Raw genomic sequence first — 19,888 nt, forward strand, 5'->3', positions numbered from 1 at the left:
ATGCAGGCTAAGCACTTTGGTTCCCAGAACCCAAGTTGTAAGATCATGACCTTCCACCCAACCATGGAAGAATATGCGGATTTCAACAAATACATTGCTTACATAGAATCGCAAAGGCCCACCGAGCAGGCTTGGCTAAGATAGTGCCACCCAAGGAATGGAAAGCCAGACAGACCTCGACGATATCGATGACATCTTAATAGCGCTCCGCTCCAGCAGGTGGTCTCTGGGCGGGCAGGTGTGTTTACTCAATACCACAAAAAGAAGAAAGCCATGACCGTGGCAGAGTACCGCCACTTAGCAAATACTGAAAAATACCAGACTCCATTCTACTCCGATTTTGAGGAACTGGAGCGAAAATATTGGAAAACCCGCCTCTTTGAGTCCCCAGTATACGGCGCGGACATCAGTGGCTCTTTATTTGATGAAAACACGAAGCAGTGGAACCTGGGACGCCTGGGGACCATCCAGGACCTGCTGGAGCAGGAGTGCGGGGTGGTCATCGAGGGCGTCAACACCCCCTACCTGTACTTCGGCATGTGGAAGACCGCCTTCGCCTGGCACACGGAGGACATGGACCTTTATAGCATCAACTTCCTGCACTTCGGGGAGCCTAAGACCTGGTACGCGGTGCCACCCGAGCACGGCCGGCGCCTGGAACGCCTGGCCAGCGCGCTCTTCCCGGGCAGCTCGAGGGGCTGCGAGGCCTTCCTGCGCCACAAGGCGGCGCTCATCTCGCCCACGGTGCTCCGGGACAATGGCATCCCCTTCGGTCGGGTCACGCAGGAGGCGGGCGAGTTCATGGTGACCTTCCCCTACGGCTACCACTCGGGCTTCAACCACGGCTTCAACTGCGCCGAGGCCATCAATTTCGCCACCCCGCGCTGGATCGATTATGGCAAAGTGGCCTCGCAGTGCAGCTGCGGCGAGGCGCAGGTGGCCTTCTCCATGGACGCCTTCGTGCGCATCCTGCAGCCCGAGCGCTATGAGCTGTGGAAGCGCGGGCAGGACCGGGCGGTGGTGAACCACGCCGAGCCCGCGGCGCCGGGCGGCCAGGAGCTGAGAGCCTGGAAGGAGGTGCAGACGCTGGGCCCCAAGTACTTCCCGCCTCGCCGCACCGCCCGCCTGCGTCAGCCCGTGTCCTCAAGCGAGGGCACTGACCCAAGAGCCCCTGTGCGGGCCGTGTCCCTGCGACCCTTGCCTGCCCGGGGTTCCTGCTCGGCTTCCCAGTTTGACGCTGTCGCCGGCAGCAGCTCACGGAAGCCCAGCCAGACCCCTCCGCTGTTGCCAGGTCCGTCGGTGGCGTCGTGCCTCCACCCAGTTGGCAGATGTGGTTCTCGTCGTCGCCCTCAGGAAAAAAGCACTCAAGAGCTGACTGCCCCCATTGGAGCTAAGAGGGGCCTTGCCTTAGACCGCAAGGCTCAGGACCCCAAGGCTCAACCCCTGTCTGCAGAGGGACGGATAGACAATCCTGCCCCAACGATCCCTGGACTCTAGGCCTGCAGGTATGACTGTGGCCCTGTCCCATAACCCAGCCTTTGTACCCCACTGCTCTTGGGTGTGGAGGATCCTCAAGAGTGGTCACATTGACATTTCAGAGGCTTGGGTATTTTCAGGTCATTAATCTTGCATGGGGGCTTTCCAGGTGGCTGGTGAAGAAGGCAATGGCACCCCACTCCAGTACTCTTGCCTGGAAAATCCCATGGACGGAGGAGCCTGGTAGGCGGCAGTCCATGGGGTCACTAAGAGTAGGGCACGACTGAGAGACTTCACTTTCACTTTTCCTTTCATGCATTGGAGAAGGAAATGGCAACCCACTCCAGTGTTCTCGCCTGGAGAATCCCAGGGACGGGGGAGCCTGGTGGGCTGCCATCCGTGGGATTGCACAGAGTCGGACACGACTGAAGCGACTTAGCAGCAGCAGCAACAGTGACACAGAACCCACTTACCAACATAGGAGACCCTGGAGACATGGGTTTGATTCCTAGGTAGGGAAGATTCCTTGGGGGAGGGCGTAGCAATCCACTCCAGTATTCTTGCCTGAAAAATCCCATGCATGGAGGAGCCTGGTGGGCTAGGATCCATAGGGTTGCAAAGAGTTGGACATGACCAAAGCAACTGAGCACATGTGCAGTCTTGCATGAGGGTCCCTCCTGTGTTGCCCCTGGAAGTGCTGGGTCCATGGTGCTTACCCAATTCTCCAGTGTTTGTTCTTTCTCCCAGAACCTGGAATCTTCAGACACTGCTAACTCCTGTGTCACCAGCTGAAGCTTCATCCACTGGACACTCTAGTGACCCTGTGAACTAGGTCCTGCTGAGGTCACCAGAGCCGATCTACCTCAGATCCCATCCTGTGGGCCAACTCTGGATACTGCATAGCTTCTGAAGAATCCTGAGTTTTGAATACTCTCCAACTTTTCTCCTGTTCTTCCTCCTACTTCCTTTTCACCCATCCCTTGGTTCTGCCACACAAAGCTCTTTTGACCAATTAGGTCAGTAGAGGCTCAGATAATAATATATAATATTTCTGAGTCTTTAATGTATTGAAAAAGTGTTATTTTCCAGTATTTGTTTGCAACTATATTAAAGGCAACCAGAAAGTTAACATCTGACTTGATTTCTGGGATTGTTCATTCAGTCATTTGAGAGGTGGTAATGCTGGATGGCATCGCTGACTTGATGGACGTGAGTCTGAGTGAACTCCGGGAGTTGGTGATGGACAGGGAAGCCTGGCGTGCTGCGATTCATGGGGTCGCAGAGTCGGACACGACTGAGTGACTGAACTGAACTGAACTGAGCTGAATGCTTTTATGCACTTTTCTGAATAGTTATATCAAAACATTTAAAGCAAAACTTATTTTTATGAGCTTATTGCATTGTGTGGTGTTGATGAATGAGTTGGGGGTTGATTGTTGGGTTCTGGCTGACTGGCTGGGTTGGGGGATTTGGTCTGCAGCCATATCTTAAGGATGACTTGGTGGAAATCACCTGGGAGATATGAGCCAACATGGGACGAAGAGTGCCTGCTCTCCACTGTGTTCTCGATGTTGTGAGTCTATTTCACATGGTTAAGTCATGATACATCCCAACAAATGAATCCACACATAAATGAACAAGAATTTCAAGTGGGCATATGTTCTATGAAGCAATGAAAGGGGTGGGATGAGACAGCAGAATGCGTAGTCTGGTTCCAGTGGTCAGGAAATACTTCCTAGAGCAGGAGGTCTTTCCCTGTCCCAAATGACAAGAAGGGATGTCCAGAGCTGATTTCTCCTTGGAAGAAACAGCAAGTGTAACAGATGTAACATAGAGCTTGGGGTTGTTGTTTTTACAGAGATAGAAAGGAAGCTCCTTTGTGTCTGGGGCATAGAAAGGGGAGAGACAGGGTGCAAGGTATATAGGACCTTGTAGCTCATGATGAGTATTTGAGTTTATTCAACTTGAAATGAGAAGGCTTTGGAAGTTTAAAACAGCACTTGAGGGCTAGAGCAGTTTTTAAAGGAGGGGCGAGAGGCGGGCGGGTTGGGACTGCCTCAGTACAGGCCACCAGCGGTATCATGGTGACCCGGAACCCCCCTCCCCAAGAATATGAAAGTGATGATGATTCTTATGAAGTGTTGGATTTAACTGAGTATGCCAGAAGACATCACTGGTGGAATCGAGTGTTTGGCCACAGTTCCGGACCTATGGTAGAAAAATACTCAGTAGCCACCCAGATTGTAATGGGTGGAGTGAGTGGCTAGTGTGCCGGATTTTTGTTCCAGAAAGTTGGAACACTTGCAGCAACTGCAGTAGGCGGTGGCTTTCTTCTCCTTCAGATTGCCAGTCACAGTGGCTATGTGCAGATCGACTGGAAGAGAGTGGGAAAACATGTAAACAAAGCAAAACGACAGGTTAAAAACCGAGCAAATAAGGTAGCACCTGAAGTCAATGACATAATAGAAGAAGCAACAGAATTTGTCAAGCAGAACATTGTGATATGCAGTGGATTTGTGGGAGGCTTTTTGCTAGGCCTTGCATCTTAAGAATATGAATGTTGTGTCACAGTGAAGTCACCTCTGAGAAGAGAAGTGGTGGTGACAAGATGGTCTCATCATTACACATTGACAGATTCTCCAGGATGACAAGAAACCACTAGCTGGACAATACCCAACTCACTGCTTAGCATTTTGCCATCTGAAATTTAGCAGACTAGTATCTGCTATAAAATAACCTGTATGGTATGTGGATAATAGTATCCCTGAGCAAAATATGGCTTTCCTTATTTTTTAAGAATTTGTGTTTGTTTAAAATTTGCCTATAAAACACTACTATTGGATGTAGATATGGAGGGAAAATGAATTGTTGGATGTATTCCCCAGTAAAATATTATCCTCATTTTATTTAAATAAAATGTTTTCCATTGTGCTTTTTTAGTATAGTGCCAATAATTAAAACTTTGCATTATAGCTTCAACTGTAGGGCTGACATTTTTTTAAAGATATGTTTGCAGTAAACTGAAGAACTGTAACACATTTTGTGGAAGGATTTACAGATAATAGAAAGTGCTGGGTTTTTTTTGCTTAATATCTTTAATAAGAATTATTAAAGATATTAAGCAAAAAACACCAGCACTTGACATGATACAATTTGCATATTTAAATAACCACATCCGTTGTTCTGTGCACCACATGGGGACAAGAGAAATAGTTAAAACAGGTGAGAGTTAGTCGCTCAGTCGTGTCCAACTCTTTGCAACTGCATGGACTGGAGCCCACGAGGTTCCTCTGTCTATGGAATTCTCCAGGCAAGAATACTGGAGTGGGTTGCCATTCCCTTCTCCAGGGGATCTTCCTGACCCAGGGATCGAACTCATGTCTGCTGCATTGCAGGTGGGTTCTTTACTGTCTGAGCCACCAGAGAAGTCCCCAAACAGGTGAGAGTTGATGGTTATTGACTCAGGCCTTAGTGTTGAAAATGCACAGAAGTGGCCAAACAGAATAAATTTTGAAAACTGGATGCAGAAGGAAACATTTCAGAGATACAAAGCACATCTCTCTTCCCTCCAGCTCTGCCCCCACAGAATTTCCAGAAGACTTTGGAATCTGAAGCACCATGTAAAACAAAAGGGGACAGTCATGAACAAGTAAGCCTTCTTTGAAGTTCTGATTGAGGAATGGCAAAAGCTCACGTCTCATTCCTGTCACCATGCAGCGAGGCAAATTTGTGGTAGCGTATTCTGTGGAAAATTGAGATTGAGAAACTGAACTTGGGGATTCCAGGCACAGTGGAGGATGGCAGTGAAATGCTTGGCTGAAAAGATGATTAGGTCCTGTACTGAGATGGTGGGACCACAGGATGGAAGCTGACGGGAATTACTGGGCAGGTAGCAGCCCTAGAGGTCCCTTGGACCATAATAGTAGATCTTATTCGAGCAGGGGGTAACTTTTAGTGACTGAGATGTTGGGGGGTTTGGTCCTTTAATATAGGTCAGTTGTGGGTATGGTAGTGCAGAGAAATAAAAGAACTCTGAAAAGTCTCTATGAAGACAGTAGCCTGGCTCATACTGCTCTTTTCCATTTTACAAACAGAAGTTCTCCTTGTTATAGTTCAGGAATATCACAGTCTCCTCTCTGGCATATAGATGTCCTAGAGAGCCTAGGATAACAAAATTGAGGGATTGGAAGAAAAAGAAACAAAAGCAGTTTTCAGCAAATATTGCTGCCATTGTACTCCTTATGTTTTCACTCGGTTACTTGCATACTTAAAATATTTCCCAGGCTTCCCTGATGACTCAGTGGTAAAGAGTCTGCCTGATAATGCAGGAGACTTGGGTTCAATTTCTGATCCCGGAAGATCCCACATGCCTTGGAGCAACCGAACCCGTGTGCCACAACTATTAAGTCTGTGCTCTAGAGCCATGGAATGTCAACGACTGAAGCCCGTGAGCCCTAGATCCTGTACTTAGCAACAAGAGAAGTCAACCCGATGAGAAGCCTGGGCACCACAGCTAGAGAGTAGCCCCCATTTGCCGCAACTACCAGAAAAGCTTGTGCAGCAATGAAGACCCAGCACATGCAAAAATAAATAAGTAAAATCAATAAATCTTTAAAAAAAGTGTTATGCTTTTTTAAAGAAAATGAAAAATTTTCCTTACCCAATCAGGACAAGCAGTGTTAAGTATACAGGTTAGCGGTACCAATAAACTGGTTTCTAAATTAGTCTTCTTGTCCTAAGTAGGCATTTCTCCAAAGAAAATATACAAATAGCCAATAGGCACATGAAGATTCTCAACACTGCTAATTATTAGAGAAATGCAAATCAAAACCACAATGACATCACCTCACACCTGTCAGAATGGCCATCTCAAAAAGTATACAAATAAATGCTGCAGAGGGTATGGATAAAAGGGAACCTTTTTACACCTTGAGGGGAAATGTAAATTGGTGCAGCCACTATGGAGAACAGTATGGAGGTATTTTTAAAAAACCAAAATAATAGAGCTACCATATGATCCAATATAAAATGGATGGGAATGTGCTAATTTAATTCAGATGACCATTATATCTACCACTGTGGGCAAGAATCCCTTAGAAAAAAATGGAGTAGTCCTCATAGTCAACAGAAGAGTCCAAAATGCAGTACTTGGGTGCAATCTCAGAAACGATAGAATGATCTCTGTTTGTTTCCAAGGCAAACCATTCAATATCATGGTAATCCAAGTCTGTGTCCCAACCACTAATGCTAAAGAAGCTTCAGTTGACCAGATCTATGAAGACCTACAAGACCTTCTAGAACTAACACCAAAAATAGATGTCCTTTTTATCATAAGAGATTGGAATGCAGAAGCGGGAAGTTAAGAGATAGCTGGAATAATAGGCAAGTTTGGCCTCGGAGTACAAAATGAAGCAGGGCATTGGCTAACAGTTTTGGCAAGAGCACATGCTGGTCATAGCAAACATCCTTTTCTAACAATCCAAGAGATGACTGTACACACGGATATCATCAGATGGTCAATACCGAAATGAGATAATATTCGTTGCAGCCAAAGATGAAGAAGCCCTATATCATTAGTAAAAACAAGACCTGGATCTGACTGTAGCTCATATCATGAGCTCCTATTGCAAAATTCAGGGTTAAATTGAAGTAAGGAAAACCACTAGGCCACACACCTAAATATGACCTAAATCAATTTCCTTATGATTATACAGTGGAGGTGACAAATAGTTTTGAGGGATTAGATCTGGTAGACAGAGTACTTGAGGAACTATGGAAGAAGGTTCATAACACTGTACAAAAGGCAATGACCAAAACCATCCCAAAGAAAAAGAAATGCAAGAAGGCATAGTGGTTGTCTGAGGAGGCTGTACATATAGCTAGGAAAGAGAAGTGAAAGGCAAGGGAGAAAGGGGAAGATACACCCATCTGAATGCAGAGTTCCAGAGAATAGCATGGAGAGAGAGAGAGGAAGGTCTTCCTAAATAACAATGTAAAGAAACAGAGGAAAGTAATAGAATCAGAAAAACTAGAGATCTCTTTAAGAAAATTGGAGATAGAGAGGAAACATTCATTAATTTCTAGGATGGGCACAGTAAAGGACAGAAACGGTAAGGACCTAATAGAAGCAGAAGAGATTAAGAAGTGGAAAGAATACACAGAAGAACATACAAGAAAGGTCTTAAAGGCCTGGATAACCATGATGGTATGGTGAGCTGATATGAATTTGTCGTGTTCACTCAGTCATGTCCAGCTCTTTGCGACCCTATGGACTGTAGCCCCCCAGGCTCCTCTGTCCATGGGATTTCCCAGGTAAGAATACTGGAGTGGGTTGCCATTGCCTTCTCCAAGGGATCTTCCCAACCCAGGGATCAAACCCCAGTCTCCCGCACTGCAGGCAGATTCTTTACCATCCAAGCCACCAGGGAAGTGCCACTCTTATAATTTTCAACCTCTCAGTTATCTGTTGATTGGTTTAAAAATCAAAAGGGCACAGACTATCTGGGTTGACCAATCAGAGCCCTCATCCCATGATTACTGTTGATTGGTCCTGATCAAATTATACCTTTGCCTAGGTATAAAGCCAGAGCCATCAGGACATTGGTCTGCATTTGGAGACCAGCTGCTGAGAGAACACTGTCTCTCTGAATCCTTGAATAGCTCCAATTGGAATCAGGATTTTGTTGATCAGAGGTATGTCATTTTATTTCTATTTGTGCTTGTAAGCAAAAGAGGTATTTTTCTATTACAAGTTTTTTAAAGTCACTATATATGTATATATACTGTATATATATATATAGAGAGAGAGAGAGAGAGAGATACATTGGGATATCATTTCCTTGTGTTTTTATTATTAAACTATTTTCTGACAAAAGGAGCTAATTTTTTTCTTAATTTTTTTTTTGGTAAAAATCACAAAGATTTTCAGGAAAAAGCACCTCATTTAGTTAACTGGGATCCAATGGAAATAAGATGGTTTCTAGAATTGGGTAAGGAGTAAGTCGATTAGAAGGAACTTGAAAAATGTGTAGGATCAAATTAAAGACTTTGATTGGATTTGAGGGTATTAGAATTAGGGTGGTGCTGACTGAGCTGAGACCGAGGTGGGACAGACGGAGCCAGACTCTGAGCACAACCTTTTTTATTTAGAGGCTGAATTCTTCAAGGAAACCATTTTCTGGGCTGTAGTGTTTCCTCATTTGGAATTAAGGTTTTAGATTAGCAGAAGGCAAGCACTTTTTTTTGATGTTTGTCCTTTCAAATACAAAGATGAAAAAGACATTTTATATTAGAAAGCAACTTTTTCCCCTTGGTAAAATTCTCATTTTATGCATTTTAAGTACAAGTATTAAATGCATATGATTTTGACTTCTTCTTTGGAGGCATCTATTTGTTATTAAAGGAATTGAAACCTTTTTACTATTTCACTTCATAATTGATGTTAATTTGTATATGGGATCTATAGATATTGTATGCTAATCAGTGTTCAGAAACTTAGTTGATCCATATATTTCTAATAATCTGTTTGTGAATGCAATTTAATAATTGTACTTTAGTTGGAATGTTTCAGATGTATCTGTTAAGGATAATGCTTGTTATTATCCTTATTATATGTGCACATTGGTATCTGTACTTTATTTCTTTCTCTGCCTTATTTCATTTGGAATAACACCCTCCATGTCAACCAATGCTATTGCGAATGGAAAAATTTCATTCTTGTTTATCACTGAGTAGTATTCCACCAAATATCTATATCACATCTTCTGTATTCATTTAACCATGGATGGACACTATGGTTGTTTGCATATCTTGGCTATTGTGAGTAATGCCTCAAGGAACCTAGAAGGGCAGATATTATTTTGATATTCTGTTTTTATTTCATTTGGATATATACCCAGAAATGAGATTGCTGGATTATATAATAGTTCTATATAAAATTTTAAAGAACCTCTCTACAGTTTTCCATAGTATGTACCATAACTGCACCAATTTACATTCCTGTTTACAAAGTATATTTTTGCCCTTAAATTCAGATTTCGAAATTAAGATTGCTATAAAATTTTGCTTTAAATCAGTTCCTTTTGTCATCTACTCATCTTCAGATATTCTGTATTTTCTTTAGGTTTGGCTTTGAAACTTCCGTGAAGACACTTTTTGCACAGTGAGCTGAGAAACTGCCAGGCACTCAAGCCTGTGAATCCAGGGAGGCCTCCCAGGCACTTACATCTCCAACCAAAGAAAGTCACAGAGCTGCAGACTGAGGCAGGACTTGGTTCAGGGAGCCTTCCCCTCTGGGAAACACCCTCTTTCCTTTGGCTACAGAATAAAGCATAGGGAAGAGGTTACTCCCTAATACTCTCAGGTACCCACAGCATACCTAAGACCCTGAGAAGCCACTGCTGATTATACTGCAGCCATGCAGGCTAAGCACTTTGGTTCCCAGAACCCAAGTTGTAAGATCATGACCTTCCACCCAACCATGGAAGAATATGCGGATTTCAACAAATACATTGCTTACATAGAATCGCAAGGGGCCCACCGAGCAGGCTTGGCTAAGATAGTGCCACCCAAGGAATGGAAAGCCAGACAGACCTACGACGATATCGATGACATCTTAATAGCCGCTCCGCTCCAGCAGGTGGTCTCTGGGCGGGCAGGTGTGTTTACTCAATACCACAAAAAGAAGAAAGCCATGACCGTGGCAGAGTACCGCCACTTAGCAAATACTGAAAAATACCAGACTCCATTCTACTCCGATTTTGAGGAACTGGAGCGAAAATATTGGAAAACCCGCCTCTTTGAGTCCCCAGTATACGGCGCGGACATCAGTGGCTCTTTATTTGATGAAAACACGAAGCAGTGGAACCTGGGACGCCTGGGGACCATCCAGGACCTGCTGGAGCAGGAGTGCGGGGTGGTCATCGAGGGCGTCAACACCCCCTACCTGTACTTCGGCATGTGGAAGACCGCCTTCGCCTGGCACACGGAGGACATGGACCTTTATAGCATCAACTTCCTGCACTTCGGGGAGCCTAAGACCTGGTACGCGGTGCCGCCCGAGCACGGCCGGCGCCTGGAACGCCTGGCCAGCGCGCTCTTCCCGGAGAGCTCGCGGAGCTGCGAGGCCTTCCTGCGCCACAAGGCGGCGCTCATCTCGCCCACGGTGCTCCGGGACAATGGCATCCCCTTCGGTCGGGTCACGCAGGAGGCGGGCGAGTTCATGGTGACCTTCCCCTACGGCTACCACTCGGGCTTCAACCACGGCTTCAACTGCGCCGAGGCCATCAATTTCGCCACCCCGCGCTGGATCGATTATGGCAAAGTGGCCTCGCAGTGCAGCTGCGGCGAGGCGCAGGTGGCCTTCTCCATGGACGCCTTCGTGCGCATCCTGCAGCCCGAGCGCTATGAGCTGTGGAAGCGCGGGCAGGACCGGGCGGTGGTGAATCACGCCGAGCCCGCGGCGCCGGGCGGCCAGGAGCTGAGAGCCTGGAAGGAGGTGCACTCGCCCTGGGGAACCCGGCTCGCCTGCAACTCCCAGGAGCCGCGCCAGACCCCGCCGCGGACGCCAGGTCCATCTCCTCCAGATCACCACCCAACTGGCAGATGTGTTTCTCGTCGTCGTCGTCCTCGGAAAAGGGGTACTCCAGAGCTGACTGTCCGACCTGGGCGAAGAGGAGCCTCTCCAAAGACTCAGATATGAGACGCAGCCCTGCCCTGCAGAGGAACCCTGGATGGAACAACCCAGCCGGTGGGCTCCAACATCTTGCTAAGGCCTCCGAGTATGACTGCTCTTAGGAGAAGCCTTTGTACCCCACTGTTCTTGGGTGTGGACGATCCTCAAGACTGGTCAACACTTACATTTCAGAGCTTTGGGTATTAGCAGGTCATTAGTCTTGCAGGAGGGTCCCTCCTGTGTTGCTCCTGGAAGTATACTGGGTATTTTGAGTCTTTGATATATTGGAAAAGTGTTCTCTGCCAGTATTTGTTCGCAACTATATTAAAGGTAACTAGGATGTTAACATCTGACTTGGTTTCTGGTGTTGTTCAATCATTTGGGAGGTGTTTAGGCACTTTTCTGAATTACTGTATCAAAACATTTTAAGTAAAAGTTATTTTTATGAGCTTGTTGCATTGTGTGGTGTTGATGAATGAGTTTGGGGTTGATTGTTGGGTTCAGGCTGACTGGATGGGTTGGGGGATTTGATTTGCAGCCATATATTAAGGATGAGGACTTGGTGGAAATCACCTGGTACTTGTCTGACCCAAGTTGCTAGGAAAGATGAGCCAATATAGGATAAAAAAGCCATCATCTGAAAATCTTCTAACTCTCCCCTGCCTTTTCAATGCTGTGTGTCTATTTCACGTGGTTAAGTCATGGATACATCCCAGTAAATGAATCCACACATAAATGAACAGGACAGTTTCAAGTGGGCATACATTCTGTGCAGCAATGAAAGTCTAGTTCGAGTGGTAAGGAAATACTTCCTAGAGCAGGAGACATTTCCCAGTCCCAAATGACAAGAAGGGAGATCCAGAGCTGATTTCCACTTGGAAGAAACAGCCGTGTAACAGACTTACCATAGAGCTTGGTATTGTTTTTGCAGGATAGAAAATTATCGGACACTCCTTTGTATCTGGGGCAGACAAAGCAGGAGGCAGGATCTGGGGTATGTAGGACCTTGTAGCTTATGTCAAGTATTTGAGTTTGTTTAACTTGAAATGAGAAGTCATTGGAAGTTTAAAACAGCACTTGACATGATACCATTCTCCATTTAAATAATCACCTTCATTGTTCTGTGGACCATGTTAGGGGCAGGAAAATGTAGTTGTGGGTGTATGAATGCTCAGTCATGTCCAACTCTTTGCCACTGTGTGGGTTGGAGTCTTCCAGGATTTTCTGTCCATGGGATTTTCCAAGCAAGAATACTGGAGCAGGTCTCCTGCATTGGCGAGTGGATGCTTTACCACTGAGACACCTGGGAAGTCCAGAATGTAGTTAGAACATCTAAATAGTACAGGTGGTAGTTGATGTTTACTCAGTTAGGCCCTAATTACGAAAATGTACAGAAGTGGTCAGAATCATTCCTGGAAATTGAAAATGGTAGTTTGGATGCAGAAGGAAACATTTCAGAGATACAAACCACAGCTCTCTTCCCTCCCACTCTGCCCCAGAGAATTTCAGTAAGACTTTGGAATTTGAAGCACCATATAAAACTAAAGGGGAGTCATGAAAAAGTAAGGCTTGTTTGAAACTCTGAGGAGTAGCAAAAGCCCATAGGGCTTCCTCAGTGGCTCAGTGGTAAAGAATAAGCCTGCAATGCAGGAGACGTGGTTTGATTCCCAGAGGAGGGCATGGTGACCCACTCCAGTATTCTTGCCTGGAGAATCCCATGAACAGAGAAGCCTGGTGGGCTATAGTCCATGGGGTTGCAAAGAGTTGGGCATGACTGAAGTGACTGAGCACGCATGCACAAAAGCCCATGTTTCATTCTTATCAACATGCAGCTAGGCAACTTTGTGGTTGCTTGTTCTGTGAAAGTTGAGAGAGTGAATTCATGGACCCGGGCACAGTGAAGGATGGTAGTAAGATGCTTGGCTGACAAGATGATTAAGGCTTGTTTTGAGATGGTGAAACCACAGGATGGATGCAGACTGGGATTACTTGGAAGACAGCAGCCCTAGAAAGCAGCAGGACCAGAGTAGATCTTTATGAACAGGGAGTAAACTTTCATGTGATAAGTAACTGCAATATTGAGGGATTTTGGTCCTTTAATGTAGGAAAGTTTTGGATACAGTACTGCAGAGTAATAAGGGATTCTGAAAAGTCTCTATGAGCCTGGTTCATATTGTTATTTTAAACTTTAGAAGCTGAAATTCTCTTGCTATATTTCAGGAATATTATGATCTCTTCCCCTGTAGATGCATATCCTGGAAAACCTAAGCTAACAAAATTGGGAGTTTTGAAGGAGAAGAAACAAAAGCGATTTTCAGAAAATATTGCTCCCATTGTACTCCTTATGTTTTTCACTCTCATACTTAAAAGACAATTTTCCTTGCCCAATGAAGACAAGAAATATAAAAAATACAGTTTAGCTTTACCAATATACTGGTTCCTAAATTAGTCTTCCTGACCTAAGTAGGCATTTCTCCAAAGAAGACATACAAATGGCCAACAGGCACAAGAAAAGATGCTCGACATTTCTGTTTATTAGAGAAATGCAAATCAAAACTACAATGAGATCACTTCACACCTGTCAAAACGGCCATCATCAAAATATCTACAAATAATAAAAGCTGGAGAGAGTGTAACCCTCTTACACGTTTGGTGGGAATGTAAAGTGCTTCAGCCGCTATGGAGAACAGTATGGAAGTTCCTTAAAAAAACAAGACTGGAACTACCATATGATCCAGCAATCACACTCTTAAACATACATCCAGAAAAGAGAAAAACGAATTGGAAAAGATGCATGCCCCCAGTGTTTATAGTAGCACTATTTACAATAGCCAAGATAGGGCTTCCCTCATGGCTCAGCTGGTAAGGAATCTGCCTGCAATGCGGGAGACCTGGGTTCGATCCCTAGGTTGGGAAGATCCCCTGGAGGAGGGCATGGCAACCCACTCCAGTATTCTGGCCTGGAAAATTTCCATGGACAGAGGAACCTTTCAGGCTGCAGTCGTGGGGTTGCAAAGAGTCTGACACAACTGAGCGACTAAGCACAGAAGACAGGGAAACAATCCAGTTCCCATCAACAGATGAAAGGTTAAAGAAGTAGTGTGTGTATAGACACATATATACACACAATGGAATATTACTCAGCCACAAAAGAATGAAGTATTGTCACTTGCAATAACATGGATGGACCTCGAGAATATCATATTAAGTGAACACACAGAGAAAGACAAATATATCACATGTGTAATATAAAAACAATACAAGTGAATCTATATACAAAACAGAAAACAAACTTGTCTCTAGTAAAGTGGAAAAGAAGCAGGAGAGGGATGGATTAGGGGTACGGAGTCAAAGATACACACAACTGTACATAAAATAGATAAGCAACAAGGATTTGCTGCATAGTACCTGGAACTGTACTGCAGAATCCGCCTGCAATGCAGGACACTCAGAGCTGTGCGTTCGACCCCTGGATTGGGAAGATGCCCTGGAGAAGGGCATGGCAACCCCCTCCAGTATTCTTGCCTGGAGAATCCCATGGACAGAGGAGCCTGACAGGCTACAGTCCATAGGGTCACAAAAAGTTGGGCACGACTGAAGCAACTGAGCACTCACACACAGGGAACAATATTCAATATCTTGAAATAACATGAAGACAAATAATCTGAAAAAAACATGTATAACATTCACTTTGCTGTACATGTGAGTCTAACACAACATTGCATATCAACCGTTACATTTAAATTTAAAAAATTAATCTTGAAAGGATCAGGAGCTGGGAGTGGTAATGAATGGGACTCATCAAGTGATTCTATTCAAAATTCTGTTTACTTCATGTGGATGGACACATTCAATTTGGACAGTCTTAATCTGGACTGCTCTTCTCAGGACAAGATGCCCATAGCCAGCTGTTTCTCCATGTCCAAGAGGTTTTTGCTAAACTTAATCTTGGAAAAACAAGACCACTGAAAATGAAATTATATACAAGCAAGAATAGAGCCACCTTTGTTCTTATTGCCATGATCTTTTAGGTTCCTTTCCATTCCTGCAGAAGGCAATGACCCCACTCCAGTACTCTTGCCGGGAAAATCCCATGGACAGAGGAGCCTGGTGGGCTTCGGTCCATGGGGTTGTGAAGAGTCGGACACAGCTGAGCGACTTCCCTTTCACTTTTCACTTTCATGCATTGGAGAAGGAAATGGCAACCCACTCCAATGTTCTTGCCTGGAGAATCCCAGGGACAGGGGAGCCTGGTGGGCTGCTGTCTATGGGGGTCGCACAGAGTCAGACACGGCTGAAGTGACTCAGCAGCAGCAGCAGCAGCCACTTCTGAGAAATAACCATGAATTCAAGTGTATATTTATCAGATGTTTAACAGATGTCTAGGACATCAAAAGCAGTATGTTTCACATGGTTTTGTCAATGTATCCTCACCATCACCTCTTTAAACTGTCAGTGTTGCAGGGACTTCTCCGGTTGTTCAGGGGTTAAGAATCTGCCTTGTAATGCAGGGAACACGGGATCAGTCCCTGGTCTGGGAAGATCCCACATGCCACCGGGCAACTAAGCCCATGCGCCCCAACTGCTGAAACCTGCCCATTGAGAAGCCTGCACGGGGCAGTGAAGAGTGGAAACTAGAGAAAGCCCGTGCGGCAATGAAGACCCCGTGCAGCCAAAAATACTAAACAAATATTTTTAAAAGTCAGTATTACAGTTACAAGGCCTAAATTATTATATATAGATCCTAGTCAGTTCAATAGAGTCAACTAGATTGGTTTAATTTTTTAAATTTTATTCACGGTGCTGCTGATAGACAGGATGATAATTTCTAAAGCTTTGTGAATTCAGACAATGCTTTTTACACAACAGCTTTGTACCTAGGATTACTGGTTTGTATTCATGCTCATCTTGAACTTTCTAGGAAAAGCCAGATTACCCTCCAGTTTCCATCACTGTTGGCAGTACAGGAGGGTTCTGGTTTCTCCATCTCTTGACCCACATTCTACACTGTCAGACCTAATCTAAATGGGCAACGGATAGCATTTCATTGCTTTCCCCTGACTACTAGAGATACTGCACACCTTGTGTTGATTGGCCATTTGGATTTCCTCTGTTGTGAATGACCTAAGGCTCTGCCCAATTTTTTCTTGGTTTGACTATATTTTGTTGTTGCTATGTAAGACATATGTGATATTTAGGATACTAATTCACTGTCAGTTTCATGTATGATGAAAAACTTCTAGAATGTAATTTCTTTTAATTTTTTTACGTCGTTTTGTCAGGGTTCTTCAGATTAGTAAAACTGATATGAGATGCATACAGCTCTTATTAGAGGAATGTGTTTACCCAGTACGAGACATCCCCTGATCTGTCAGATGGATCATCTGCAACAGGCCATACCAGGAATATGACCTGGGTCTGGGTTCAAAAGCTTGGGGACCAGGAGTGCCCATGTCAAGTGCCCCACAGCAGGTAAATGGATGTGTCTGCTCAGCAGAGAGCAAACTTGCCTTTCTTCTGCTCTGTTCTATTCAGGCTCTCTGTGGTTCTATTCAGGCTCTCTGTGGTTTCAGGCTCTCATGGTCCCATCTGTTGGTGAAGGCAATCTTTACTCAGTCTACTGCTGCAAACGGTAACCTCTTCCTGGGACAGCCAGGTGGACACAGCAGAAATGATGCTTTAAGAGCAATCTGGGCATCTGGGTTGACGTCCTTTAGGATTGACTGGTTTGATCTCTTTGCTGTCCAAAGGGACTCTCAGGAGTCTTCTCCAGCACCACAATTTGAAAGCATCAATTTTTTTTTTTTTTCTTCCAATTTTATTTTATTTTTAAACTTTACATAATTGTATTAGTTTTGCCAAATATCAAAATGAATCCGCCACAGGTATACATGTGTTCCCCATCCCGAACCCTCCTCCCTCCTCCCTCCCCATACCATCCCTCTGGGCCGTCCCAGTGCACCAGCCCCAAGCATCCAGCATCATGCATCGAACCTGGACTGGCAACTGTTTCCCTACATGATATTTTACATGTTTCATTGCCATTCTCCCAAATCTTCCCACCCTCTCCCTCCCACAGAGTCCATAAGACTGTTCTATACATCAGTGTCTCTTTTGCTAATATCGGGTTATTGTTACCATCTTTCTAAATTCCAGCGTTAGTATACTGTATTTATGTTTTTCCTTCTGGCTTACTTCACTCTGTATAATAGGCTCCAGTTTCATCCACCTCATTAGAACTGATTCAAATGTATTCTTTTTAATGGCTGAGTAATACTCCATTGTGGTACCACAGCTTTCTTATCCATTCATCTGCTGATGGACATCTAGGTTGCTTCCATGTCTTGGCTATTATAAACAGTGCTGCGATGAACATTTGGGGTACACGTGTCTCTTTCCCTTCTGGTTTCCTCAGTGTGTATGCCCAGCAGTGGGGTTGCTGGATCATAAGGCAGTTCTATTTCCAGTTTTTAAGGAATCTCACACTGTTCTCCATAGTGGCTGTACTAGTTTGCATTCCCACCAACAGTGTAAGAGGGTTCCCTTTTCTCCACACCCTCTCCAGCATTTATTATTTGTAGACTTTTGGATCGCAGCCATTCTGACTGGCGTGAAATGGTACCTCATAGTGGTTTTGATTTGCATTTCTCTGATAATGAGTGATGTTGAGCATCTTTTCATGTGTTTGTTAGCCATCTGTATGTCTTTTTGGAGAAATGTCTATTTAGTTCTTTGGCCCCCGTTTATTTTCTGGAGTTGAGCTGTAGGAGTTGCTTGTATATTTTTGAGATTAGTTGTTTGTCAGTTGCTTCATTTGCTATTATTTTCTCCCATTCTGAAGGCTGTCTTTTCACCTTGCTAATAGTTTTCTTTGATGCAAAGCTTTTAAGGTTAATTAGGTCCCATTTGTTTATTTTTGCTTTTATTTCCAATATTCTGGGAGGTGGGTCATAGAGGATCCTGCTGTGATGTACGGAGAGTGTTTTGCCTATGTTCTCCTCTAGGAGTTTTATAGTTTCTGGTCTTACGTTTAGATCTTTAATCCATTTTGAGTTTATTTTTGTGTATGGTGTTAGAAAGTGGTCCAGTTTCATTCTTTTACAAGTGGTTGACCAGATTTCCCAGCACCACTTGTTAAAGAGATTGTCTTTAATCCATTGTATATTCTTGCCTCCTTTGTGAAGATAAGGTGTCCTCGTGGATTTATCTCTGGGCTTTCTATTTTATTCCATTGATCAATATTTCTGTCTTTGTGCCAGTACCATACTGTCTTGATAACTGTGGCTTTGTAGTAGAGTCTGAAGTCAGGTAGGTTGATTCCTCCAGTTCCATTCTTCTTTCTCAAGATCGCTTTGGCTATTCGAGGTTTTTTGTATTTCCATACAAATTGTGAAATTATTTGTTCTAGCTCTGTGAAGAATACTGTTGGTAGGAAAGCATCAATTCTTTGGTGCTCAGCCTTGTTTATGGCCCAACTCTCACATCTGTACATGACTACTGGAAAAGTCATAGCTTTGACTATATGGACCTTTGTTCACAAAGTAATATCTCTGCTATTTAGTACACTGTCTAGCCCCTACCCTGGTGCTTCCCTGGTAGCTCAGACAGTAAAGAATCTGCCTGCAATATGAAAGACCCAGGTTTGATTCCTGGGTAAGGAAGATCCCCTGAAGAAGGGAATGGCTACCCACTCTAGTATTCTTGCCTGGAGAATTCCACAGACAGAAGAGCCTGACAGGCTACAGTCTATGGGGTCACAAAGAGATGGACAAGACTGAGTGACTAACACTTTCACTTTTTTCTTCTAGATTTGTCAAAGCTTTTCTTCCAAGGAGCAAGTATCTTTTAATTTCATGGCTGCAGTCACCATCTGCAGTGATTTTGAAGCCCAAGAAAATTAAATCTGTCACTGCTTCCATTTTCCCCTTATCTATTTGCCATGAAGTGGTGGGACAGGATGCCAAGATCTTAGTTTTTAGAATGTTGAGTTTCAAGTCAGCTTTTTCCCTTTCCCTTTTCATCCTTATCAAGGGGCCCTTTTATTCCTCTTTGCTTTCTTGCATTAGAGTAGTATTATCTACATATCTGAGGTTGTTGATACATCTCCCAGCAATCTGGATTCCAGCTTGTGATGAGTCATCAGGTAAGACTAACTATAAGGTACTCTTCAATTGCTGCTAGACAAATTGCTAATTTCTTTTTTGCTATTTCTTAGGCTATTTGCTTGGTTTGACTTTTAACCAAGTTTCTTTGTTCCTGGCAAGATTGGTTTAAAAATCAAAAAGGGACAGAAAAAAGTGTTGACCAATCAGAGCCCTAATCACATAATTACTGTTGATTGCTGCTGATCAAATTATACTGTTTCCCAGGTATAAAGCTAGAGCCATCAGGACATGGGCCTGCATTTGGAGTCCAGTTGCCAGGAGAACAGTGTCTCTCTGGGTCCCTGTATAGCTGCAGTTGGAATCAGGATTTTGTTGATAGAAGGTAGGTCCCTTTACTTGTGTTATTTGTGCTTCTGAGGGAAGGAGTTATTTTCTTACCACAAGTTTTAAAAAGCAACTTTAGTTATGCACATACACGCACATAGACGGAAAGAGAAAATTATACACTGGGATATTGTTTCCTTGAGTTTTATTTTTAAACAATTTTCCAACTTGTGGAGTTAATTTTCTTCTTAATATTTTCCTAGTAAATTGCAAAGATTTTCAGGAAAAAAAAAACACCTGATTTGTTGAT

General features: G+C 44.1%; 1 protein-coding gene and 2 pseudogenes across 1 annotated transcript; all 3 read left to right on the forward strand.

Moving 5' to 3' along the window:
- Positions 1–2,583, forward strand: LOC138990961 (lysine-specific demethylase 4D-like; annotated as a pseudogene).
- A 972-nt stretch (positions 2,584–3,555) lies between these two features.
- On the forward strand, positions 3,556–4,528 carry LOC138990962 (FUN14 domain-containing protein 1-like; annotated as a pseudogene).
- Positions 4,529–9,892: 5,364 nt separating this feature from the next.
- Positions 9,893–11,176, forward strand: LOC138990923 (lysine-specific demethylase 4D-like). Its single transcript, XM_070383115.1, has one exon. It carries the CDS (start codon positions 9,893–9,895, stop codon positions 11,174–11,176), a length of 1,284 nt encoding a protein of 427 aa, XP_070239216.1.
- Positions 11,177–19,888: the final 8,712 nt, after the last annotated feature.

The sequence above is a fragment of the Bos mutus genome, chromosome 15 (assembly GCF_027580195.1).
Source record: "Bos mutus isolate GX-2022 chromosome 15, NWIPB_WYAK_1.1, whole genome shotgun sequence".
NCBI classification, from domain to species: Eukaryota; Metazoa; Chordata; class Mammalia; order Artiodactyla; family Bovidae; genus Bos; species Bos mutus.